This window comes from Tupaia chinensis, unplaced genomic scaffold, assembly GCF_000334495.1.
Source record: "Tupaia chinensis unplaced genomic scaffold, TupChi_1.0 Scaffold000270_2, whole genome shotgun sequence".
Classification (NCBI taxonomy): Eukaryota; Metazoa; Chordata; class Mammalia; order Scandentia; family Tupaiidae; genus Tupaia; species Tupaia belangeri.
This window is the reverse complement of record NW_006159751.1, coordinates 909,133-937,081: the sequence shown is the minus strand read 5'-3', so window position 1 is coordinate 937,081 and position 27,949 is coordinate 909,133. Positions and strand designations below refer to the sequence as shown.

At 37.7% G+C, this 27,949-nt stretch overlaps 2 protein-coding genes across 8 annotated transcripts in view; one reads left to right on the top strand and one right to left on the bottom strand.

Moving 5' to 3' along the window:
- Positions 1-865, bottom strand: part of CEPT1 (choline/ethanolamine phosphotransferase 1) — a 50,511-nt gene extending 49,646 nt beyond the window's left edge. Inside the window, exon 1 of one of the 4 annotated variants that reach the window (XM_027772301.1) lies at positions 741-865. The gene's annotated coding sequence lies outside the window, so the exon portion shown is untranslated. Of the gene's footprint in view, positions 98-740 lie in introns of those variants that run through there. The other 3 variants (XM_014588227.2, XM_006149569.3, XM_027772297.1) reach the window with 3 other exon arrangements.
- On the top strand, positions 31-27,949 carry DRAM2 (DNA damage regulated autophagy modulator 2). 4 transcript variants are annotated; one of them, XM_027772302.1, is made up of 10 exons: positions 31-49; positions 2,634-2,709; positions 5,238-5,332; positions 7,503-7,647; positions 12,201-12,268; positions 13,780-13,919; positions 22,104-22,281; positions 22,772-22,851; positions 23,778-23,870; positions 24,389-27,949. In XM_027772302.1, the coding sequence occupies exons 4-10, from the start codon at positions 7,517-7,519 to the stop codon at positions 24,494-24,496; spliced, it is 798 nt and encodes a 265-aa protein (XP_027628103.1). In that variant the 5' UTR covers positions 31-49; positions 2,634-2,709; positions 5,238-5,332; positions 7,503-7,516; the 3' UTR covers positions 24,497-27,949. The 4 variants fall into 4 exon arrangements, with proteins under 4 accessions (XP_027628103.1, XP_006149639.1, XP_027628104.1 ...); XM_006149576.3 differs by lacking the exon at positions 31-49 and adding an exon at positions 123-318 and having other exon boundaries at positions 24,389-27,943; XM_006149577.3 differs by lacking the exons at positions 31-49; positions 5,238-5,332 and adding an exon at positions 122-318 and having other exon boundaries at positions 24,389-27,943.

Genomic DNA, 27,949 nt, shown 5'->3' with positions numbered 1-27,949 from the left:
CCCTACAAGCACACCACTAGAAATAACACCGCCGACTCCAGCGGACTAGGTGACTCTGATCGTAGGCAGCGCGTGCACGACACTTTTGCGATTGCCGTAAAGAAAGGCGGTCGGAACGGGAGACAGCGTGGGCGCGCTACAGCGCGCCCGGGGGCTGGCCAGGCGGCTCGGGAGCGCGCTCCGGGACCTAGCTTAACTCCAGGGGGTAGTGGGTAGGCTTCGGAGCCCGAGTCCAGCCTAGGAGGTACAGTCAGGTTGGTAACAGAAAAGGCGAAGAAGAGGACGACCTCGGCGCCGGTGGCAGCCAGCTCTAGCGGGGTGCGTCAGAGGGCGGGTTCGGGCGATCAGGACGGTGGGTACGGCTTGGAGCCCCGCATCACCGAGGCGGGCACGTGAGTCCGGTGCTGGCTCACCCTTTCTCCAGGGGCTACGCTGTGCCAGGCGCCGGAGGAGGCGGACGATCCTAGGAACTGCGGGCCGCCTCCCGGGGACCCAGAGGGCGCGGTCGGGTGTGGGCTGGGATCGGGTCTCGGCGTCCCCTTTCTGTCTTCTTCCTTGCACCCTAGCCTCTTCCTGCCTGCCCTGTGCGGTGCCTAGTGCCAAGATCCTCCTTTTTCATCTTTTCCTGGCGTCGGGCAAAGTAGATCCGGGATCTTTTAAGACCCTAGCTCTTCGCCCTCCCGGAGAAAGCAGAGGTCTAATTTTTCTGGATTTATCTAAGCGGGGACCAAGCACCTTACCCCTAGTTCCACAAAAACTCTCGTTGAGCACGAGTTCTCATTGTCACTCATGGGCTCAGATGCCTTCGTGGTGGTGGTAAAGGCAGAGGGAGATCTGAAAGTGAGATCCGTAGTGACCTTGTGTGTACAGGGAGCTCAGTATACTGTGCGCAGTTCCTTCGAAGGGGGTGGGTCCAGACGGAAAGGAAATTGCGGGACCTGGGTAACTTCACTACCTTTACGGTAGGATACATTTTAAAAACAAATAATTTTTCCAGTTTTCTGAAGTTTAAGTGTATAAACCATTATCCAAATGCAACTCAATTTTGCTTTGCGTCACCAAATTCTCCTTATTTCTCCCCATGTAACATTGAACCAGCTTCTAAAAACATTACATTTTTAGACTCTTTAGAATTTAACAATTAGGAATTTAACAATTCTATTTGTTGGGAGGCCAAGTTAGAGTTTAGAAAAATAACCACTTTCTATTATGCTTTGCTTCGGGCTATCCTAATGGTTCAGTGTAACTCCAAAAGCACCTTAGGGTTGGCCATGTGTTCATTAGGAACATCTAGAATTTACTTTCTTACTATTTCTTAGCAGTTGTCATTTAAAGGAGGCAGCTTAAGGAATTCCTGTAAATAGCAGAGGCATTTAAGTATTTGTGGTGGTAGGTGGGGAGGATTTGTAACTGCAGTTCTGGTTCATGAAATTTGAAAAAATAAGATAGATGAGAGATATGAAACAAATTTTAAGAGCTCTTACAGCTATATGACATTTATTCCAGCATATTTTCAAGTATTGTGAAAGGTTTCTTGAATTGTTAACCACTGAAATTCTAACTTTGCTTGGTTGGCAATTACCTATCTTATGCATTCAACTTTCCAAGATTAAAATATGTGGACAGTTAATAGCTTTCTCATCTTGTCCGTGAACTTACGTTTCTCAGTTGTCATTGTTAAACCGATAAGCCATTTCAAGTCCTGCTTCTCTGAATTGTCAGTTTCAACAATTAGAGCCGTCAAAGCCAAAGAAGATACTATCCAGGATGATTCATACATAGAAAGATGTCATCCTTGGCAGTCGTTCCTCATACCTGTGGCTAGTACAGCATTGATAAATCAGCTATCATTATTATATTGAATGTTAACTTGTTCCACTCAGAGGATGTGGCTACTTTATAAATAGAAGGATTGAACAACTTTAATTCTTTTGTAAGCTCAGTAGCTTGGTGGAAGTCATACATCTGAGAAGTGGCAAATGTAGGATTTGTGCTTAGATAATCTGATCTTACAGCTGTGTTATTGCATCATACATACTAGTTGATGCTTTATTTTGCTTAATAATAAGCTATCATTATTTTCTCACTTTGTTTCCTTATAGGGAAAAACTTTTTTTTTTTTGAGGCCAGTCAAAGGTGTTTAGTGTGAGAAAGGATAATAAAATTGATATCCTAGAATTAAAATATTTAATTCCAGATGGTAGAACATCATTTATTTAAAAACTCAAATGCAGTTGATTATCATCAAAAATGCTTGGGATCAAAAGAGTATTGTATTTTATACATCTTCTGATTTTTAGAGTATTTGCACATACATAATGAAATATCTTGGGGATGAGTCCCAAGTCTAAACATGAAATTCATTTTGTACACATAGCTTGAAGGCAATTTCATACAATCTTTACATTGTAACTTTTGACTATGAACAGTCAGGTATGTTTTCCATGGTATTACTCAGAAAGTTTTGGATTTTTGATCACTATCTAATGCTCAACCTGTATTAGCCCTTTAAAGAAAAACAACCTGCTGGTAATTCTGTAACTGGTATTCACCCATTAACAAAATTGGTATGTTGACTTGAAATTGTACATATTTAAAATCATGTGACTTGAAACAACTTATTTTCTTTTTAGTGGATTCCAGGAATTTACAAAAGGCACAGATTTGAGCATAATTGAAGACTGATTATATTTTGAACTCATAAAACAGGTAATTCATCTTTCACATTCTAAAAGAGGAATAAAGATTAATTGAGCACCTGTGATAGTACCTTATGTATATTGCCTCATTTAGTCATTGAATAAACTTCTATGAATCAGGTATTATATTGGACAATTTAGTAGATAATACTAAAAGCCATCATTTATTATGCATCGACAATGTAGCTATGTAGCAATCCAATAGAACTTTTCATGGTAATGGAAATGTTTAAATTTTTATTGTGTTGTATGGCAGCCACTAGACACAAGTAGCTTTTGAACATTTAAATTATGGCTGCTGTGATTGGGGAACTAAAAAATTTAATTTAACTTTTTATTTATTTATTTATTTATTTGAGAGGTTTTTGCTATAGGGCGTGTGCGCTCGCCAGACAGACAAGAGAGACACAGAGAGACAGAAAGCGAGAAATCACCCCCTAGGGGGGATGGCCACGCCGCAATCCCTTCTCCTCCATTCTCCTCTCGGGATCTTGGGCAAGCACACGCACCCGGCATGAGTTCTAAGCCACCGGGTCCGGGACATGAACCATGGTCTACTACGTGGGAGTCCAGCGACATAGCCATTACACTAACTGCTGGTCCCTAATTTAACTTTTTTTTTGAGAGAGAGATTTTTGCTATTAGGGTACATATAATTGCTGGAGAGACAGACAGAAAGTGAGAGATCACCCCCTGGGGATAAGGCCACACCACAATCCACCCCTTCAGCCCCACTCTTCTCCCAGGATTTTGGGCACACATGCACACATGCCCGACATGAGTTTTAAGCTGCAGGGTCTGGGACTGCAGTTGACCATATGGGAGTCCAGCACCTTAACCATTATGCCATCTGCTGGTCCCAGTTTTATTTCATTTTAATCCATTTTAACTTAACCAGGGACCAGCAGTTAGCATAATGGCTGGACTCCCACGTAGTCGACCGCGGTTTGAGTCCCAGACCCGGTGGCTTAAACTCACGCTGGGCACGTGTGTGTGCATGCATGCCCAAGATGCCGAGAAGAAAATGGAGGAGAAGGGATTGCGGTGTGGCCATCCCCTCTGGGGGGTGATTTCTTGCTTGCTATCTCTCTGTCTGGTGAGTGCCTGCGCCCTATAGCCAAAACCTCTCCAAAAAAAGAAAAAAATTTTTTTACTTAACCAGCTACGTATAGCTAGTGGCTTCTATATTGTATAGTGCAGCCTGTGCCAATAATACTCCTATTTTTCGAAGAAGAAACTGGATAGGAGAAGTTACGAAGCTTGCACAAGTTTATGTAAATTTATGAGAAACAGTTTTGAGCAGAGGAATACTTCAGGAATATTAATTTGGCAATGCAGATAGAATATGTGAAGGAAGAAAAAAGGCACATCACAAAGAAATCTGTTTATTTCCACCACAGCTCCTGGTGAGGGAAGAGATATCACCTGAGAACTTTACAGTATAGGTTCTGCTATCACTCAGATTCAGAGTTTAAATTTACATATCAACATGGTCTCAAAAACTGGAAGGCAAGAAATTAACCTAAAGTTAGCCCAAGTTGATGATGTCCCTGAATGCTTGGCAAAAATAAATACAGATTTTCCCTGGAATGATTCACCCTTAATTTAAGCCTTTTAGAATACTCCCAGATTAAGGCATCCAGATAGGAGATCATAGTCAGGAACTCTAAACACATGTTCAAGGACCAGCCAAACCATCAAATAATGGATCTAGAACTCTCAAGAACTTTAGGTAGGAATGATTAGAAACATGAATTGAAATAACATTTAAAGACATGAAAGATCTGGCCAGGAGGTGGTGTGGTGGTTAAGGTGCTGGATTCTCACATGGCTGACCGTGGTTAGAGTCCCAAACCCGGCGGCTTGCTTTCTCGCTCTCTCTCTCTCTGGTCAAATATAATAATAATAATAATAACAATAAATAAAATAATTCCTTAAAAAAAGAGATATTTTATAAGATTTTCAAAATTTATACAAATTGAGAATAGTCCTAGAAAGCTGTTTATGGAAATCATTTGAATCTTAGTAAGGGATTACCATGATTAAATGGATGGGAGGAAAATAATGAGATGTTAAGAACAAAGGAAAAGAAATTATTTAGCAAAATAGCCTATATTTAGCAGAAAGTCAGATGATTAGAGGAAATGACAACTAAAGGCCAAAAGTGGCTGCCATGTCATTTCGGAAGTCAGCCCAAGAGGAGGAAGCTGAGCACATTGCAGGATTCTGGAGAGGAGGTGTAATTATTTACAAAGTTCATGGGAAATGCTAAATTTTCTTTAGGTTATTAAGCTATGAGAAGATGCTCCTGCAAACATGAAATTATTCTCACATGCATAGGAGTAATTTCTTATAAGTACTTCTATATTTATAGAAACTAAGTTTTAAAAATTAAATATGTGAAGATACAGTAATGTTTTCTAATTCACATTATTCACTGTTGTTACTTAATAACATCCTCAGTCTAGAATTTAGGGAGAAAGTGGTGATGTGGGCGTGTATATATTTAAGCACCCTCTTTGTCTACCCCTCCTGTAGGAGTTGGAAATATAATGGTGAACAAAATAGTTGTTTCCTGCTCTCGAAGAATTTAAAGTTTACTGAGGAAGATACAAGCAAACAAGCAACTAACAGTTAAGTGAAATGAGTGCTCTGGTTAGGAAGTAGAGTGCTGATGGAAACACATCAGGGCACTCAGCTGAAGCTATTACTATAAAGGATGGGACTTGAAAAACATACAGAAGGTTCCTGGTTAGGCTGTGGGTGTGGGAGTGACAGCATTGTAGTCTAGTCATCTGGACAGAGTGCAGTGTATGTGAAGATCTGACAGTACACAAGGGAGCATGACACATTTGAAGATCTACAAGAAATTTGCTATTGCAGTATAGCAGAGTGATTTGGTGTCAAAATCAAAGTACTTGAGTTTGGATCCTATTTCTACCACTTTCCAGCTCCATGACCTTGAACAGTTCTCCTTAATCTGTGTAATTCCACTGAGGACAGTAAATGAGATCATGTATTTAAAGAGCTTAGTAACATTTCTAGCATGTAGTAAACACTAAATGCTTGCTTTTGTAATGATGATAAAGGTGATGATGGCTAGAGCAAGGAATTGGGAGCAAAGAGTGACCAGAGATTACTATACAAAGATAGTAAAGATCAGATAATGGGAAGACCATTTGGACCAGTTAGGAAAGACACTAGATAAGCCTAGAGGGAAACCTTTGAGGAATTCATTCAAACCTCTGAAGAATTCACGTTATTCTCTTAAGGTGACCAGATTGGTATTTTAGAATTAGAAGGATAACTCTAGTTTTAGGCTAGTCTAGATTGGTTGTGATCAAGACTGGAGAGAATTGAGTAATGAAGGAGAAACCAAAGTGTTTTTTCCTATTCTCTTGCTCAGTAATCAACGTGAATATTTCTCCCCTGGTCACCAAGAAATGTGGGGAGATTTCTCTCCATTAGCAATCAAGCAATCAGTTTGCTTCAGACTCATTAAAAGGTCTCACTCAGTTCAGTTCTGACAGTATTTACCTAGGGATGGCATCAGGTTCCATAGGTTGAGGGCTTAATCCCACAAGACTGCCTGTCCCCCTTCTTCTGCCAGTCATAGTCCCAAATGGTTTTTATTAACACCTGTGTTTCTTACTGAGGGCTGTAAATTTGGGTTCCTATCGTTCTCTCCTTGAGTTAGATTAATTTGCTAGAGTGGCTCACAGAACTCAGGGAAACATGTTTACTGGTTAATTTTAAAGGGTATTACAGGGCCAGCACTTGGAGTGGAGGTTAAGATGGCTGAATTGCCACATGGCCCACTGAGCAGTTTTTCTGGACCCCGTGGCTTGAGAAACAAACCATACATGTGTGCATGCATGAACAAAATCTTGAGAACAGAATGGAGAAGGGATTGCTGCATGGTCATCCCCCTGGGGGGGTGGTTTCTCACTTTCTCTCTTTGTCTCTCTGTCTCTGTATCCATGAGCACGAGCACTCTAACAACAACAACAAAAAGATATTAGAATATACGTGAAGGATACATAGGGCAGAGCATGTGGAAAGAGGTCTCATGCTTCCATGTCTACTTGAGGTGTACCACCCTCCAGGAACTTCCACTTCAGCTATTTAGAAGTTTTAAAACCCCTTCTTTTTGTGTTTCTAAGGAAGCTTCATTATGCAGGCATGGTTGATTAAGTCAGTGACCATTAGTGATCAACTTAACTTATCTCCCAGAGGTTGAGGGTGGGGATGAGGCTGAAGGTCTAAACCCTTTAATCCTGCCTTGGTCTTTTCTGTGACCAGTCCCCATAATGAAGCCACCCAGGGGCTGCCAACCTCCAGTCATCTTGTTAGTATATAAAAGTCACTCATAACTTCAGAGATCGAAGCGTTTTTAGGAGCTTTTTGTAGGAAGCAGGATGATGTATTTCACAATATCACAAGGATCATTTAGGAAATTATAATAGTCTGGCCAAGAGATGATAGCAGTTTAGGAATAGTAGTGACAATGAAGATGGAGAAAAGGGATAGGTTTCAAAAAGCTGATGAAGTAGAATAAATTCTACTTGGCACTTGTTTATGTGTGGAAAGATGGGGCAGAAAGTTAAGTTCGTGGCTATGGCAAGTAGGTGAATCTTGGTTCCATTTACTGAGAAGGCAAAGAAGGGCAGGTGTTAGGATAGTGTGGGGGATGATTTCTGATAAGAGCCTAGGGAGGTAAGTTCAAGTCTGTGGGAATGGATGGCTGAAGTGAAATATAGGAAACTTGTGAATTATCTTTTCTAATTGTTTTTTCTACTTCAGAAGATTCATTTGAAATGTGGTGGTTTCAGCAAGGCCTCAGTTTCCTTCCTTCAGTCCTTGTGATCTGGTCGTATTCTGCTTTCATATTTTCTTACATTACTGCAATAGTTCTCCACCATGTCGACCCTATTCTGCCATATATCAGGTTGGTGAAACATTTTCATTATCTCATTCATAATTTAATGTTGAAACCAACATTTAATGTCAACATTTTAAAATTTAGATTTTTACATTGACATTGCAACAATAAAAGTAACATGATATGTATGTGACAGAAATGTGAGGATTTAATGCAGGATTAAGATTCAGTTAGTGAATTGTGATCCCTTAGTGCCTTGTCTTCCAAATAAGTATTTGAGATATCTCAGAAGATAGAATTATTCTCCCCTTAAAATTAAGAAATGATGAGACTAGCATGGTGGTTAAGGCACTAGACTCCCACATGGTTAATCGCAGTTTGAGTCCCAAACCCGGCAGCTTGAAAATCACACTAAGTGCATGTTTGTGCATGCCCGAAGTCCTGAGAGGAGAATAGCGGAGAAGAGATTGCAGTGTGGCCTTCCCCCCAGGGGAGTGATTTCTCACTTTTCCCCTCTCTCTCTCTCTGGTGAGTATACATGCCTTATGGCAAAAATCTTTACTTACTGTGTACAAAGTAATATCCTAAGCATTCTTCATGTCTTAAATAATTGAAGTTTTCTAAGAATTGTATGAGGTAGGAACTGTTAGTTTTATTAGAGGAGGGAATGAGGTCTGGGAAGGTTAAGTTACTTGCTTGAGCATGTAATTCAGTATGTGTGAACAAAGATTCAAACTTGGGCAATTTGATTCTAGAAGCTGAGCTTTTAACTCTTTATAACATGCTGCTTATATATTTCTGACACATTATCAAAATTGATAGGTAATATTTCTGAAATCTTAATACTAGTAATGATATAAGTGTGGGTATTCAGTTTCACGTGCTTTGTCTATAACAATTTTTTTCCACTACAAATGCAGTAATCATTTTTTTGGGGGGCGGGGGAGAGTTTTTTCACTATAGGGCGCGTGCACTCACCAGACAGACAGAGAGAGACATAGAGACAGAAAGTGAGAAATCCCCCCCCAGGGGGGATGGTCACGCTGCAATCCCTTCTCCTCCATTCTCCTCTCGGGATCGTGGGCACGCACGCACACGCGCCCGGCGCGAGTTTGAAGCCACCAGGTCCAGGACGCGAACCGCAGTCGACAATGTGGGAGTCCAGAGACATAGCCATTACGCCAACTGCTGGTTCCCAAATGCAGTAATCATTAAAACAAATTTTAAATAATACGAGAATGATTATAAAAATAAAAAGTGAAAGCCCCTTTCTAACCCCATCCAGACTTCCTCTGTCCTTCCTCTGTCCCTCCAGAGGTAATTCATAGTTTGGGGTGTAGTAGACTTCCTTCCAGAGTTTGGTTTGTTTTGTCATCTATATTTTCATTTATTATTTTAATTTATTGTATACATTTAATCACTATACATCACTTAGTTTATAAGTTGAATTTACTCAACATGAATAACTTCATACCAGTTGAGTTGAGGATACAAAACACATTATCATCAACAGACAATAATCCATTTCTGTTTCCTATAAATGTCTTGCCTCTATTTTCTTCCTGAATTTCTCTCCTTACACTCTCCCCCTTCTCTCCCACCCTCTCACATTGTCTCCGGTATCTAGAACCATTTTCAATGCTTCTATGTTCTCTAATCTTTCAGTTTCCACCATAGTGTCATCTATATTTATACAAAACTCTTTCTTACTCTTTCTCTCCTTCCTTTCTTCTCACTGTTAATGTTTGTTGTTGTTTTTATTTTTCATTTTATTTACTTATAAAAGGTATAGCATGTTGATATGCCAGTTTCTTGTTTATTCTTTCCCTTTTTTTGGCTGTTCAAAACTATGTAATGAAGACTCTATAAAGTGTAACTACATACTTGTGCTAATAGTTAAGTGACATAAACTCCTAGATGTAAGATTGTTGGTTTAGGTAGTAAGGCATCAACATTTTAAGTCTGATACCGCCACATATCCCTCCAAAAGCACCGTATCAATTTACAGATTCCCAGAGATGATATGTGAAAACCATAATCATCATGAATTGTTTCCTAGCTATTAAGGTTTAAACTTTTATATAAAAGTTAAATGGATTCTATAAAGTGGGGAAGTGAAGAAAACATAACTTAGTACAATACCACTGGATTTGATTAACTCCAAGTATTTAAATGAGTCCACCTGGTATATACAGTTAAGATTCCTTCCACTTACAAGAAAGTATTCAGCTTCTAATCAATGCCTTTGGAACATCATCTCTCCATGGAGATGCCAAATGAATTTTGTTTGTTACATAATATTTTTTATTTTGTTTTCACTGTGATATTTCCTTTATTCATTTGTTTATCTTTTGAAAAATAACCTTTCCAGCACAGAAAGTAGTCAACTTTTAAAACATGATAAATTAAGAAGTTAAGTCTATCTTTTTAAACTTTTGAGAAAAGATCCTGGGAATTGATATCTCCATTTGTTGTTTCTCAGTGGTATGGTACAGGCTAAAGGATATAAACCAATTGGCTGCACTTGGGAAGATTTATAAAATCCAAAAATATTTTTACATGTAAGTTTTCCTTTTTGAGAGGTTTTTACTATAGGGTGCGTGTGCTCACCAGAAAGACAGAAACAGAGAGACAAAAAGCAAGAAATCACTCCCTGGGGGGGATGGCCATGCCGCAATTACTTTTCCATTCTCCTCTCGGGATTCTGGGCACGCACACACATGCACCTGGCGTGAGTTTAAGCCACCAGGTCCAGGACTCGAACCATGACTACATGGGAGTTCAGCGACATAGCCATTACACTAACTGCTGGTCCCCAATTTTAGGAATAATTTGATAGATAATCACCAGTCTGTTAGAGGAGCATGTAGGTTAAGGAGCCAACCCATTATTTAATAACTCCAAGAGAATATGTATTTGAGATTTATGGGAGCCCTTCAGTATTCTTCTGAAAACTTGTCTGGTTTCCTTTTAAAGAGTTTCTAATAATTGAAGAGGTCATTGAGTTCTTTTTCAGAGTTTCAGTTTTCTAATGGTACTACATGTGATTTTCTCACAATACCATAATCACTTCCTTTTCTGTCCCTCTTCTGTTTTTATATTTTTTGGCTAATAAACTGTGTATTGCCCTCAAATCTTTCTCCAGCAGTCCATTGTATTTAAACTCTTAATGCTTATTTTTACTTCCCTTAGGCTCATTTTAAGTGTGGGTATTCAGTTTCATGTTCACCTACAGAACATTTGTTAGGTTAACTTATATCCTTTGCAAAGTTCCTTTTAGTTCACAGACCCCATCCAAAAGGTTTAATAGCTACAGAGCCATAGCCAATGTAAATTTCACTTCAAAGGCAGTTTGCTCCAATACATCTCTCGTGTTCTTTTAGTTGGTTCAAGTATTAGATGCTGTGGGAGTACATGAGACTAGTCATGGGGTATGAGAAGAAAATATTAGACCATCTATGTATATTTATTTATGTATTTTACATCCATTCACTGTATATCATTACAACATACAAAATATTCTAATAATGAATATGTGGAATAATGATATAATAAACATATAACTTGAAAAATTATGTGGTCTCACTTTTTTTGTAATGGTGTACCATCAAGTGGTCTGACACATTTTTTTGTGATGGTGACCACAGGATTGAAGTACTGTACTGGTGCAGTGAAGGGTATGGCTGTTTTTACTTGGAGACCAGTTAATACCATACCACTTCAGAACCAAAGGTTCTGGTTTCCTTTTAAAGAGTTTTTAATAATTGGCCAACCCTTGGCCAACCATCTTGGAGATGCATGCTTTTGCTTACTTAAAGGATAATCTAAAACAAAAGCAGCATTTGGAATACAGTCTCCCCCACCCCCATAGAGGTCATGTGTGCTTGCTGGAGAGAGAGAGAGAAGGAAAGAAAGTGCAAAAGCATCCCCCATAGGTTATGGTCACACCTCAGTCTCTTCTCTATTTCTCCTTTTGTGTTTTTGAGAACACACATGCGCCTGGCATGCTTTCCAAGCTGCCAGATCCAGGACCTGAACCGCACAGTTGATCATGTGGGATCTAGCACCTTAACCATCATGTCACAATTTAAACAACAAAAAAATCAATTTATGTTGATTTTTATTAGGTGAAATTCTAAATGATGTGAGTAAAAAGAAGTAGGCAAATATTTGTGAGCTCAGCGTCTTGTGTTCTTTCTAAAACAAGTTAAACTCATAGACTTTTTTTTTTTTAATAGAGGTTTTTGCCATAGGGTGTGTGCACTCGCCAGGGAGAGAGAGAGAGAGAGACAGAGAAACAGTGATGGAGAGAGTGATATATCATCCCCAGGGAGGATGGCCATGCTGCAGTCCCTTCTCCTCCATTCTCCTCCTGAGATCTGAGATCTTGGGCACACATGCATGCATGCCCAGCGTATTTTTAAGCTACCAGGTCCAGTATGTGGACCATGGTCGGCCATGTGGGAGTGATGTAACTGCTACACCATTTGATGGCCACAAACTCATAGACTTCTAAAAGATAAAGGGTTTGAAGTAACTTCCATTAACTTTTTATCCCACAGAAGAAATATTTATGCATTTCTATTTAAGAAATCCACATACCTTCTCTTTTCTTTCAGTGACACTGGTACAGTAGCTCCAGAAAAATGCTTGTTTGGGGCAATGCTAAATATCGCTGCAGTTTTATGTAAGTAATAAGAGTGGTTTTAACAACTGAAATTAATAGCCAGATTGCTGTTTTCTTCTTTAAACTCTGTCGTGTTACTTGTTTTACTTTCTAGCTGTATATAGGATTGTTACCACTAAATTATTGATGATGATTATGCTCTTTTTAAACATTTCTAAAAATGTTAAATTTTTGAAATAAACCTTTAGAATTTTTCTATATGGCTGACTACTTGTCCAAATAGAGATTGTTAAATACAACCCAATCTTCCTTGATGTCTTAAGTAGATTTTTTTTTTTTTTGAGAGGTTTTTGCTATATGGTGCATATGCGTTTGCTGCAAAGACAGAAAGAGACAGATAGCAAGAAATCACCCCCCAGGGAGTATGGCCACGCCGCAATCCCTTCTCCTCCATTCTCTTCTCAGGATCTTGGGCACACACATGTGTCTGGCATGAGTTTAAGCCACCGGGTCCAGCGGTCGACTACATGGGAGTCCAGCGACATAGCCATTACTCTAACTGCTGGTCCCTTAAGTGGACTTCTTAGGCAGCCAATAGAATACGAAGAGCTATAGACAGAACTGACCATGACTAACTCCAACTAAGTTTCTTTATGATGAATAGTTAAGATGTTTAGAAATGGAGATGGAACCACGTTTTGATTTTTCAATAACATTCTAATGTCAGAGAAATGGATTTCCTACTATAGTATTTAAGTTTCTATTCAGTTTTTTTGACAAATTTTTATTAATGGTTCACTGAGATATTTTTCCCATGAAATTTTAAATATTTTAGCATACTTCTATATGATATTTATAATTAAGTCAGGAAATGATTCAATTTACAGAAATTTATTTTATGTCTAAACTTTAGAAACATGTCTATAACACATATCTCTTGTTTCCACACTGCTGAGTTCTTCAGTAATATTTCTGCAGTAGAAAGTTCAGTTTGTCTTTTACTTGACTAACATGTATAGTAAAGTGAGCTTTTATATATATGTTTGTGTATGTGTATATATATATATGTGTGTGTGTGTATATAAATATATAAATAAAACTTGGCTACTGTATCTGTTTGATCCAAGTTATAGTACTTTGAAATGAAATGATATGTGAGTAAATCAATTAAGCTTTTTTTTTTTTTGCCTATACCTATTTTATCTATATTCTAGAACTTAATTACTTTTGACTTCGATGCTAATCAAAGAAAATTGTGTTTTATGTAATGCTGACTATTAGAGATTTTCAGAAGACATCAAATTTATCTCTTAGATTTTGTCCTAAACCTTTGTAAATATTAGACCCGTGACGGGCTAGTATAGTACTTCAGTCACCAGAGATAGCAATAATTCTGTGTGCAATCTTTAAAAAGTTCTTTAAAAATCAACAAATGTTCTTCCCACCCCCAGGTTAACTTTAAAATGAAAATTTGTGCTTCTGGGTAGCAGAGACCTTTGTGAACTCTTCATTGGCATCTTTATTCCTTGGCTATTTATTACTTTGTTGTTTTTCAAATGATCTCTTTGCAGGTGTGGCTACCATTTATGTTCGTTATAAGCAAGTTCATGCTCTGAATCCTGAAGAGAACTGTATCATCAAATTAAACAAGGCTGGCCTTGTGCTTGGAATACTGGGTTGTTTAGGACTTACTATTGTGGCAAACTTTCAGGTTTGTGTTTTAATCGGAGTATAGGTGTCTTCCTGAAATTTATAAATATACATGTTAAAAAGGAAACCAGGGACATTCAATTCTTGTTTCTTCACCTTAAATTAGTATTCACTGCCTTTGAATTACTTGACCCCCTTTGCAATAATTACAGTCACAATTTTAAAAACTAACCTTCAGAAATCTGAATAAATGAATTGCCCTTTTTTTAGGATCTAAAGGATAATCATTATTTTCTTTTTACTGTTTACTTGGAGATTATAAGTGACACAATTATAGATTTAAATAGTTGTTTTGTTTTGAATGTTATAAGTAATGATCATTTACTTATTTTGTATACTTCAGATGTCTCTATTGATCACCTGTATTCTTAGGTGTTTAGCTGTATACGTGTAGAAATAAAGGGAAGATCTGTAGCTCTGCCAGCTTTTTCTGAAGGAATACTTAACGTTAAGGTTGGAGTCAGACTTCACTAGATGTTTGTAAACTCTCCACAGACAGAGCAACAGGGAAGAGACATTGGGTCCAACTGTGAATACAGGAAAAAGTGGGAATTTATAATTTGGGATGGGAGTAGGGGCAGGGTCAGTGGATGGGAAATTACTGAAGAAAAAATAACAAAGGTAGGTAAGGAGGGATTCTGGGTAAACTGACCTGGGTAGAGTCAGGCCAGGTGATTAGACATCACTTGGGGGAGTGGTGAAGGTTGAAGAACCTGATCAGATGTTGACAGTGATTGCTATTGAGTATGGGGGATTCTGGCATACTGATTTAGCAAAATTCTTGCTAAACTTAAACAATGCAGAGTTGAACACAGCCCAGAAGTTAGGGCCTCATTGTGAGGAGAGTTCAGAGGAAACTGAGTAGAGTTTAATCAAGGAGGGAATTTTTGGAACATGTCAGTGACTCACATCAGTCCACTAACATTATTTGCTAGGTGCAGTGGGGCTGTGGCAGGGGAAGGAAGGCTGGGAAATGCAGTTTTGCTAGGCATTTCCCAGGAATAACCTTATACTATGGAAGGGGAACAAAATTTTTGTTGGACAAGTAGCTAGCTATCTTTGCCATAAATAAAATTCTTCCTCTCCTAATTAGTTTCTGTAGCTCAGTGTTAAAAGTTTTCTGGGGGAATTGTTAGCAAACCGGTAGTGAATGTTTGTTCCAGTTGTTGCCTGTGTGGTAAAAATGAATCCCATATATTTATCTACAGAACTTGGTCAAGGTCAGTGTCAATTCTTTTTTTTCTTTTTTGGAGAGGTTTTTGCTATAGGGCACGTGCACTTGCCAGAAAGATGGAGAGAGACAGAGACAGAAAGCGAGAAATCACCCCCCTGGGGGCGATAGCCACGCCGCAGTCCCTTCTCCTCCATTCTCTTCTTGGGAGCTTGGGCACGCACGCACATGGGCATGCATGAGTTTAAGCCACTGAGTCCAGGACTTGAACCGCAGTCGACTACATGGGAGTCCAGCGACATAGCCATTACACTAACTGCTGGTCCCAGGTCAGTGTCAATTCTTGATAGCACCCACACAAGCTGTCATTCCTCCTTTATCTTATCTACCTAAATAGATTATATCCTTTCTTTGTTATTTTGTTTCAGCTTCCATTCCTTTTTTTTTTTTTTTTAATTGCCAGAGGGAAGAAAACACCTACTCACCCCACCCCAAACTGAGGAGTGTTCATGTTGTAATCCTTTCTCCATTTTCCCCTTCTGTTGGGATTTAAAGCATATATACTTATCAAGTCTCTGGGGCTGGAATTCTAACCGTGGTTGACCATCTGGGATCTGCTCCCTTAGCCACTAAATTATGGGGCCAGTCTTCAGCTTCCATTCTAATTTACCCCCACAAGGAGTCCCCTTGGCCTTGTAATAATTTTGAATTGAATTACTTTTTCTCTCATAATTGTATCTCTTCTTACAACCTTGGATGTCTTCAATTTTCACTAATGACTTTATTGCTGGACCTTGTTTATAAGCAAACCCTGTAGCATTATCCAAATATGAAACAGCTATCTGTTCTAAATATAAACTTTTGCTACTTATTTAAAGTGATAAGGGCCAACTCTTTTGGATTAAGGAGACTGGGTCCCACATTACTGAGCAGTCCATATCCTGGCTCTAGAATCTTCAAAAACGGGGGGCGTGGTGGCACCTGCCCTATGGCAAAAACAGGTGTATGTGCCTGTATGCCCCAAACCCCAACAGGGCAGAGAAATGAAGAATGGATTCTGGCATGACCACGCCCCATTGAGGGGAGGAACACTCCCTCTCCCTCTTTGTCTCTTTCTAGCAAGTGCACACACACTCTGGTGAACAAAAATAGAATAAGTTAAAATGATGAGAGCATTGCCTCTTCCTCCTTTTCTTTTGCAGAGATAAACACCAGTTGATTTATGTAGAAAACCATTTTACAGAGATCCGTAAATAGTTTATAGATGCTGGCTTGGAAGAGAAGTCAGCCCTATGTTTTAAATACAGTAGGGACTTACTAGTTTTTACCTCTTAAATGCATTTACTTCTTTCACACTTCTGTCTGTGTTTCCCTCTCTACCATCATCTCAGTCAACGTAGATTTCATCCTCTCTCATCCGGACTACTGCCATAACCCCCTCAGAGGCTCCTCTCCATTTACTCTTACATTTTTCTTTAATCAGTTCATATTGCAGCCAAAGCGATCTTTTGGAAATGTCTGTATATCTCACTCTGCTCCACTATACCCTTGCTTAAAGCTGCATAAGTTCCATAATTGCATGAAAATAGAATCAAGAGAAAGACATTTGATAAGTTGCTTAATTAACTCAGAGATCTTGAATGATCTGGCTCACCAGCCTGATTCTGTATCATTCCCCTTCTTAATATCCATTGTACCCAAGGGGGCTTCACAAAGTTTATTGGAAAATGGAATTAAAGTATGAGTTTATTTTGGTGCAAAAATATTTTGAAATCTGTGCATAGTTTTTTTATAACATACATTGTCCATGAACTTTTTGAAGACCCTGCTATCACTGACTTTTTTTTTGTTCCTTAAATAACACAAGCTTATTTAACTCTTTCTCATATGCAGTTTTCCTCTGTTGGGTATGCCATAGTCCCTAAACGTAAATAGACAGGTATCTTTGTGATCTCAGTGCAGATTGTACTTTTCTGTCAGCTGCTACTGCAATATATATCAGGTTTTCTTTTGTGTATGAGTTCTACAAGCACCTGGCACTTACTATGGTCTAATTTTATATAATTCATTGTTCATTTAAAAATTTTTAATTGATGTGTTTCTCCAGTATTTATGAGTACAGTGGTTTTGTTTACCATTGCATAGCCAATACTTTAGATAGTACCTAGCACAAACATGCTCTCATTAATTATTCAGGAACTCACTGAGAGAGGCCACAGGGAACAAACTGAACAGAAAACACTTCTATTACTGTAGTTGCCTACATTTAAAGAGATGTTTAGCAAATGCCATCTTATGGTACCTGAAAGATCTAACTTAAAAATATAAATAGATTTTTTTTTAGAACAAGTGTGTATCTGGTATATAGCAGTACAGATACATAGTAAGTGTCCTTAGTGTCCACTTAGAGGAATTTTCCCTTCCTAGGAAATTCATGCTTGAGACTTGGAGGAAGAGACTGGTAAGCAGAAACGTATGTTAATTTCTTAGGGCTGCTGTAACAAAATACCACAAACAGTATGGATTAAACAGCAGTATATTCTCTCAGAATTTCAGGAGGCCAAAAGTCTGAAATCAAAGTATTAATTGGTTCTTTCTTAGAGACTCAGAGGGAGAATATGTTTCTAGCTTCTAGTTGTTTCTATCTGCTAGTAGTTGCCAGTAATCCTTGGTATTTTTTGGCTTATGGGTGCATAACTGTATAATGCCTCTGTCATCAGATAGCATTCTCCTTTCCTAGATTTATCCTCAAGGAGATTCAGAAGAGAAAAGGATTAGTAAACAGAAGATTAGTTCCTAAATTTCATGAACTGCTTTTAAATAAAGACTACAGATCACTCAATATGTAATATATAAGTTCTGTATCAAAGATTTGTTCCTAGCTGCATGCACCTCTGTAATTTTTGTTTATCTTTGTTTTGTCAAAGCATAATTTTTTTTTTCAGAGATTTTTACCTTAGGGTGTGTGAGTTTGTTGGAGAGAGAGGCAGACAGTGAGAGGGAAAGTGAGAAATCACCCCCTTGGGAGGATGGCCACGCTGCAATCCCATCTCCACTCTTCTCTAGGGATCTTAGGCATGCATGTGCATGCACCTGGCATGAATTTCAAGCCATCAGGTATGGGACTCGGACCACAGTCGGCCATGAGAAAGTCCACTGATGTAACCGCTATGCCATCTGCTGGCCATCAAAAGATAAATTTTTAACAAGGATAAAATTATGAATTATAATATTTTATTTATTTTGTAATAAGGGAAACAGTAGACATTACAAACTAGTTCAAAAGAATAGTCAGAGTACCATGCATTTATAGTCAAGGAATGTTGAAATAAATTTATTATAAGAATGCATACAGACTAGGAAAGCTAATCATAAATCACATGGTGGTAATAGATTGCATTCCATAATTTACATTTCCATGGAGAGGGTTATTTATATTACTGTTAATTTTCTTTAAGTTAACATCTGTCTATACATATAACTACTGTAAGTACAGAAGTGTTCTCTTTAACAAAGCCTAGTTAAAACGAAATAAAAAGCTCATTCCTATAGGGCCAGAAAATCACCAGAAACTTTAGTATTCTTTTAAAAGGATATTCATCTATCTCTTTTGTTCATTTCAAGATCCTTCAAGATGTTTCTTTGCTCTCTATCATGACAAAATTAAATATTCTAAGCAAAATATTACCATTTGAAACCCATTTTATATACCTCTATTTAAAATATAAAAATATAGCAAATATTCCCCCTTTATTTTTTAGATGTATTTATTTGTTTTCTTCATGTGAGAGCAAATGGGAGGGGGATGTATCCCCAGGATGGGGTTTCATACCACAGTCTTCTTCCTAGCCCTTAGCCAGTCAAGACTACAGGTGTGTCCACAGGCATGCTAAGTGTGTTCAGGTAAACGCTGGACACCAACCTGGAGCCTTTCCATGGAGCTTTCAGCATCCAATAGCAGCACCTTTACTGTCTGTACAATGACAGCTGGGCCTGTTCTTATTTCCAGTTCATGGGATTGTGTTAATGTAACTGGTTACCAACACAGGTGGACATCGAACAGACTGTGTCTGTATTTATCTTTTTTTTTTTTTTTGAGAGGATTTTTTTTCACTATAGGGCACATGCGCTCGCCAGACAGAGAGAGACATAGAGACAGAAAGCGAGAAATCACCCCCCAGGGGGGATGGTCACGCCGCAATCTCTTCTCCATTCTCCTCCCGGGTTCTTGGGCACGCATGCACACGTGCCCAGCGTGAGTTTTAAGCCACCGGGTCCAGGACACGAACCGCGGTCGACTACGTGGGAGTCCAGCAACATAGCCATTATGCTAACTGCTGGTTCCCTGTATTTATCTTCATCAGTGCATATGAAAATATTAAAATTTTTTCCCTTATTCATGATAAAGCATGTGTGCGTGCATGTGAGGATGTAAGAGAGAGAGGGCACCCTCCACAGAATGTTATGTTACCATCCCCTTCCCTCAGTCCTCCAGCCCATTGGATCTTGGACACTTTTGTGTGCCTTGCATATTTCAGACTGACCAGGCTGGGGATTCAAACTGCTGTTGCTGTGTGGAATCTAGCTTCTTTTTTTTGGAGAGGTTTTTGCTATAGGATGCCTGCACTTGCCAGAAAGACAGAGAGCCAGAAAGCGAGAAATCACCCCCAGGGGGGATGGCCGTGCCGCACATGTGCCCGGTGTGAGTTTAAGCCACCGGGTCCGGGACTCGGACTGCGGTCTGCTACATGGGAGTTTAGCGACATAGCTGTTACACTAACTGCTAGTCCCAGAATCTAGCTTCTTTTGAGTAGCACATTACTGCTGCAGCATGGAGCCAGTACATGTTAATTTTCCCTTATGTTCTGTTTTTTAGTTTAACAGATAATGTGTGTGCTTGCAGAAAGAGAGGAGACAGTGAAAGCACCCTCCATAGAGAATTGTCATGCTGCAGTCCTTTCTTCATTGCTCCCTCTTTTTGTGATTTTGGACCCATGCACATGCACCTGACATGCTTTTTCAGCAGCAGGGTCCAGAACTGAAGCCATGTGATGGTTGGCCATGTGTAATCCAGCTCCTCTAGCCACTGGGCCATGGGCCAGCCCTGTGAAAATATTTTTAAATGAGAAAGTTTACCCATGTTCCTGTTCTTTTTTCTTTTGGTATCGGCCCACATCGTAACCAAAGGTATACTCTCCTCCTCCTCTCTCTGGGATCCAGCCACCATAACCACCATATTCCTGTTCTTATCCTTAAAATAATTGTAAACCTGGGACCAACAGATGGCATAATGGTTATGTTGCTGGACTCCCATATAGTTGACAGCAGTTCGAGTCCTTACCCGGTGGCTTAAATCTCACGCCGGGCATGCATGCATGCGTGCCTAAGATCCCAACAGGAGAATGGAGAAGAAGAGGTTGTGGTATGGCCATCCCCCTGGAGGGTGATTTCTCACTTTTTGTGTCTCTGTCTCTCTCTATCTCTGGTGAGCACACGTACCCTGTAGCAAAAATCTCTCTTAAAAAAAAAATGTAAACCAGGAAAATATTGCTATTACTTACTATAGCTAATGGGTGCTGAATGTTAATTTTTTTCTTTGTTACCCAAAGTGGCAGTAACAATGTTTTATTTCCTCTCCCCATAGTCATATTTTATTACAAATTATAATACTCTGAATCATATAATACTCTGAATCATATATAGAAATCTCTTTGTTTTTCCAAAATGAAGCTGATACTTTTAGCAAAACAAACAAACAAACAAAAAAAGACAACAAAAAACTAGTCTGGGACCAGCAGTTAGCGTAATGGCTGTCGCTGGACTCCCATGTAGTCGACTGCGGTTCGAGTCCTGGACCTGGTGGCTTAAACTCACAGCGTGTGTATGTACGTGCATGCCCCGGATCCCAAGAGAATGGAGGAGAAGGGATTGCGGCGTGGCCATCCTCCCTGGGGAGTGATTTCTCGCTTTCTGTTTCTCTGTCACTCTCTGCCTTTCTAGCAAGCACACATGCCCTATAGCAAAAAACCTCTCCAAAACAACAACAAAAAAAAAACTGTAGTCTGTTGCTTTATTTTTAGGGATCTCATAACCTTCAACTAGGAAAAATAGATTCTATGTTTAATGAGCCCAGTTGGTTATAAAAGGAATGATCTATTATCTTTGGTCGTCTTAGTTATTAAGTATCTTGTGTACCAAGTGTTGTGCAGTAGCTTCTCAATCAAGTAAGATACATATGACACCAGTTTAGAAAAATAGAGGAATTCAACCAAAAGTCTTCAATTGTAGACTTTTTGAAGAGCTAATGTCACTTCTAAGCAGAGGGCATGTATAATATTAAAAAGTAAAATGTAAATGGGTAACTGTAAGAGTGAGATAAAGGAAAAAAGTTACAATTTGTCATAATTCATTGTTGCACATAATCAAAACGATAAAAACTAGAGTCAAGGAGAATGCTTTAATTTTTGGATTCTTTAAATTGTATTTAATTTGTGGCGTCTTTAAATTGGATTTAAATTGAAACTCTCTGCTCCCAGCACTTTCAGCCATCCTAGCCATCCCAATCTAATTTACCTTGCCACTACTCTTTCTGTCACCTTTATCAGCCTCTACTCTGCTGTGGAATTTACTTATTATTTGTGCATGGTCACTTAGAATGTAAATTCTGTAAGGCTTGGATTTTGTCTTTATTGTTTACTAATACATCTCTGGACGTAAAACAGTGCTTGGCATCTAATAGGCACCAAATAAACATTTTATTAAATGAGTAATAGAGTAAATGAATAATTTCTGTCATATTTTCAGTGGTTGCATATGAAATAGTTTTATTTTACTTTAATCCCCTGGTTTTATCTTGAGTATTGAGAGAAAATTACTTCAGGAAGTAATTTGTAGAATCTATAGATCTTCTCCACTTACTGAATGTTCTATTGAAATCATGACTTGTACTTTTAAATATTGTGTGGCCAGTATGTTTTGAGTGTTTTTTGTTGACTTCTTTTTTCTACCCCTCAGAAAACAACCCTTTTAGTAGCACACGTAAGTGGAGGTGTGCTCACCTTTGGCATGGGCTCATTATATATGTTTGTTCAGACCATCCTTTCCTACCAAATGCAGCCCAAAATTCATGGCAAGCAAATCTTCTGGATCAGACTGCTGTTGGTTATCTGGTGTGTAGTAAGTGCATTAACCAGTATCCTTTGCTATAAAATGTGGCTGAACTTGGGAGAGAATTGAGTAACAAAATCTAAGTGATCACGATGGGCATGTTATATGCAGCTTTTTTTTTAATGGTAGAGATTCTAGTAACTCTAAGGATTTGAAACATAAAATTCAGATTGTACATGGGACTTAGGTAACTGACCCAGTAACAGATGTAATATAGAGCATGGTCATACTCATCCCTAAGAATAATATCTAGTAGAAGTTTAGGATAGAACTGGTAATTTTTTGAGCAGAAGAGGGAATTGACTATGAGCGGAATTTTGTAGTGATCTGGGCATGTTTTATATTTTTTCATTGCTTTGTAACAAAGAAAATAGACTTAAGAAAATGGATTGGACGTTGGCAACAAATGCAGGGATAATCCTTTTGGTCTTCATAGCAATTTTTGCCTTGAATCTAATTTAAACTTACAGGCAGGGCAGTCTTCTGAGATTCTTCCTTGACTTATTTTTTTACAGTGCTGATTTGCTCATCAATTTTGTATACCCATTTTAGTGTTGATTTAGTAGAGAAACTCCACTGGAACCCTGAGGAGAAAGTAAGAACTTAAGACTCTATAAAACTTAGTTTCATATTAATGACGACTGTTTTGGTTGATTTTGATTTTCATCTCATCACTAAAAATGAAACTTTTTGATAGAATAGTGTACGTGTTGGGATTATTTTGAGATATGATAGCATTTATGTAGAACCATCCCTATTATCCTGTCCTCTGTCATTGGTGGATATTTTCAGGCATGAAAAGAATGTTGATGACAAAAGAGTTTTCTCATAAATTGCCTTCCTAAACGTGGGTAAAGAAGATACACAACTGAAATCTTTTATTATTAGAACACTTAATTTCTGAATTGAAAAGATGTCTTCTCCCAGTTTTTATTCCTGAAAAATTTTTATGGACTCTATATTTGGATTTCACTATATTAGATATCTGAATGGAGACAGCATGTTAATCCTGAGAATGAAAGAGGACAGTCATAGAATAAGTAGCAAATGAATTCACCTGTTTTCACAAACCACTTAGTTGTGTTTTATTTTAATTTATTATTATTTTTTAAAATTTTTAGGAATGTTTGTGAGAATAAATGAGTTTACTAGATTCTCTTAACTATAACCTGTATATTGTTTCATACTCTTAAGACTAGCATGTTCTGAGTTTATCATGAGCATTGTTAAGCATTTCATAGTGACTTTTTATGAATCTTAAGATTTTAGGGGAGACCCCTTGATTGTAGAGTAGAAATTTTCTTATTCTGTCTATATTATTTAAATGGAAATTTCATTTGCTCTACATTTAAGAAGACTTCTAATGTCTTTTTATTTCCTGAGAAATGTCCAATAAATCAAGAGTTAATTTTTAGAAGACAGATTGGTTCATAAAAATTGTGGGCTTTTTGTTTGAAAACTACAATTGATCATTTGAATGAAATTTTATAAAACTGCTCTTATTTTCCCTTGCCACTCAAGGGTTATGTGCTTCATGTGGTCACCACTGGTGCAGAGTGGTCTATGTCATTTTCCTTCTTTGGCTTTTTCCTGACTTACATCCGTGATTTTCAGGTAAGAAAACATAATATTAGATTTATGCAGTCAAACTTCCCTTGAGGTGAAATAAGAGAATTTTCAAAAGCAAGTCTCCAGCCTTTTTGAAAATTAACTTTTAATTTGACACCATAAGCAGTGATGCAGGAAGAGTAAACTCTCAGATCAATTGCTTTGTTTTTGGAGAAGCAATATATTGTTAGCAGGGCTCAGCCTTGGAAATAGGGTTGTATGACAAACTGGAAGAAATTCCTAAAATTTCCATCAACTCTGTGCAAGTTTACATAGGTCATTCTCATTGTTTAGTTTTACTGATTCTTAGTAGAAAATTAAAAAAAAAAAGGGAATTTTCTGAATATAGAAGATTCATTTTCCGAGATCATTTGATACTAAAGATGATACCTTTGGCAGTACAACAGTTGTCTCACTCTTGCTATCCGTTAGAATAGGTTTACATTCATAATCACAAAAAAGAGTCTACAGAACATATTGAAGGAGTGGCAAACTTCTGTACATAATTTTCTTTTCTGTTTCAGAAAATTTCTTTACGGGTGGAAGCCAATTTACACGGATTAACCCTCTATGATACTGCTCCTTGCCCTATTAACAATGAACGAACACAACTTCTTTCCAGAGATTTTTGATGAAAAGATAAAACATTTTTGTGATGATTAGGATTCTCAGGGATTGGGGAAAAGTTCACATAAGTTACTTACTCTGCTCTGAAAATTTCTACCAGTTAATCAAGGCTGACAGTGACATTGATTAATACTGATCATTGGGAAAGATGAAATAAGCCATTAATAAATTATCAGGTCATTGGAAAAGTTGTCATGTGTTTTTCTGTGCAAAACATTTGTCATGACTGTTCCAATGACTCAGTATTTTAAAGGATATCATCAAGAGGACTACTTAAAAATATGCCTATACTTTTTTTATCCTAGAAAATAAAACCAAAGGAATACAACATTGCATAATAGTTTTTTGTACTTTTATATGAGAGAAACATCCTGAAGTTCACCAAGTAGTCTGTACAACCTAGCCTTTTTACATTTTATAAATCATCGTAAAGCATATTTTATTGGGTGCATGTTTATGAGAGACATAATTGTTTTAAATAATTAGCATTGTTCAGTACATTTTTTGAATTGGGTCTTGAAGTAGTTTTTACTGTGTTAATGCCTTTCTTAGAGATTAAAATTTTTTTGTTGTTGTTCTGGAATGTATCTATAAAGGGAGGCAGGTCTGAATTCATTTGAGTTCTTTCATGGCTTAAGCTTTGCTTAAGAGATTTTGTAGATATTGCTTTGATTCTGGCCACAACACCAGTTGTTATGGTAACTGGTCTGTCATACCCACTTGCAATAGATTCATAAAACTAAGTTTCTAGTATGAAATTTGTGAAAAAATTACTTATTTAATTTTATTTATTATTATTTTAATTTGCTATAGGGCACCTGTGCTCACTAAAGAGAGAGAGAAAGTGAGAAAGCAATAGCCAGATCTGAGACTTAAAACGGTGGTCAGCCTTGTGGGAGTATAGCATCTCAACCACCAGTCCACCTGCTGGCCCTTCTAGTTTGAAATTTTAATCACCAATAAAGGAGAGATGTACCTTTTGATAAAATTAATCATGTTTTACATACTGTAATTAGTATTCATATATAATGATGATAAGTTTCTGAATATCAGCAGATATAATTTGTATCAAATAAGTCACCCCACACTATAGTCAAAGCTTCTTAGATATTTCTTAGAACAAATTAAAATTACTTATAAGAGTAGTATTCAACAGGTAAACATTGAGCCTTTTTAACGTTATGTGATCTTGAAGAATATAAATCCTAAAGAATAAAATCAGCAATTAAGAACAAAAAGTAACTAGATACAGGATAATCATAATATATGCATCTATCAAATCATTTTTCTCTTTTTCTCTGGCTATGAAAGTGACTGGATAGTTTCTTCTTGGGTTCCTATCTATGAAGATAAAAATTGGTTTAGAGATTTCTGATAAAAAGAAAAAACAAAATGCTGACCTGAACAGGGCTAAATGGCAATCTGGTTTGCAGTAAAACCTTTGAATAAGCTTAGCAAGGTTTATCTTTATAGAAGTGATGGTTCCATGGTCAGAAGAAAAAGAGGTGAGAAAAACTTTTAAAATGTAAGAAGGAGCAACGTAAAGGAAAATGCTTATATGATACAACTAGAAACCTTGATTATAAGTAAGTTGCTAGACATAGAAATCAGTAAATAACATTTCTGAAGACTGGTGGACTCGTGAAACAGGAATTAGAATAAAATGAGCTATAGCTTATGACATAGAGAGGGGTGGGGGGGGGGGGTGAAAAAGCAAGCCACCAGGTCTAGGACTTGAACCGCGACTGGCCTGTGGGAGTCCAGTACCTTAACTACCACACCGCTTGCCAGCCCCCAGCATATTATTTTTAAAGGAGGACATAAGACTCACAAGTGACTTCCTAACAAATAGTGGAAATTAGAAGGCATCAAATGATGTAATCGAAGAGCTAAATAAATTACCAACCTGAATCTGTACATCAGGTGAAAATATCTATCAAAATGAAGGCATTTGAGGAATGGCAAGTGCCATGAATTTTTTCCATCAGGTCTTCACATAAGGAAATATTAAAGGAGGTTCTTAGACAAAAGAAAAGATTCCAGAGGCAATAGTGGAAATGGAAGAATAAACAGAAATGGGTAAAAAAAAAAAAAAAATCTAAGTTTATGTAAAGTTACAATAGTAGCAATAATAGTAAAAACAATTAGTATATATTGGACTTTAAAGCATGTATATAATTAAGTCCTATGAAAAAGTACATATAAATCAGGGGAGAGGTAAATGGAATAAGAATGTTTTAAGTTCCTTTAATTGTTCAGAAAAGGCCCAGAACATTTTGCCGCTAATAAGTGAAAGGGCGTATTAAGGACTGAACGCTTGTGTCTTGCCTTTGAAATTAGTATGTCGAAGCACTAAACCTAATATGATTGTATTTGGAGGTGGTACCTTGGAGAGATAATTAGGTTGATAAGAGGTCATAAAGATGGAGTTCTCATGATGAGACTGGCTCCCCTATAAGAAGAGTAGCTGCCTTGGCTCCCTCTCTCCCTATTTTGTGAGAACACAGCAAGAAGGCAGTCAGAGTTTTTATCAGAATTCAGCTTTGTTGACACACTGATCTCTTGACTTCTCAGACTCCAGAACTATGAGAAATAAATGTTTGTTGTTTAAACCATCCAATCTATGCTAGTCACCTTACTTGAACAATTTTTTAATTAAAGAAACAAACATATTTCCCATCTTTTAAGAAAGAACTATAATTCCCTTTTAAAAAGGTAAAATCTCTTTTATTAAAAATGTCAGCCAATGTAAAAGGAATTGGAAACATTTAGAAATATTTAGTAAGTATTTACTCAGGATCAAAGTAATTAGTTGTGAAAGTTGTCAGGGAACAAGACATTCACCTAGTAGTATACAAGCATAGTGAGTGTTTTCCTATTTGACTGGTGGTCATCACAAATCAGGAGATCAAATTGAGTCTCACTAATACTCAGATATTGATATATCATCCTCAGTGAGTGAAAGTCAAGGACAACATTCTATCATTCTTGTCTTTTTAGAAAAATTATTTCCATTGAAATATATAGTTCTTATATATGCAATTCGGTGAGTTCCCTTGTGGCCCTTTTCCAGTCCTTACCCTTTAGTCAGTTGACTTTCAACCATAGATGAGTTCTGCCAGTTTTAGAGTATCAGAAGTAGTCGTACATTAGATACAATTGCCTATTTCACTTCATTCTCTCAGCATAATGCTTTAAGGATTTATCCAAGCTATTGTGTCTTTTTTTTTTTTTCCTTTTACTCCTGAGTATATTTTCATTTTTTTTTTAAAATACCACAATTTGTTTGTAGGTGCCTCTTTTGATATAAATTTGGGTTTACATTTGAGCCATATAAACAAAGCTGCTACAGACATTCTTGTACAAATATTTTTGTGTTAATGTGTTTTGATTTCTCTGGGAAAACAGGTAGAATTGCTTCATTGTAAGGCTGACATATGTATGACTTTTTGTTAAAT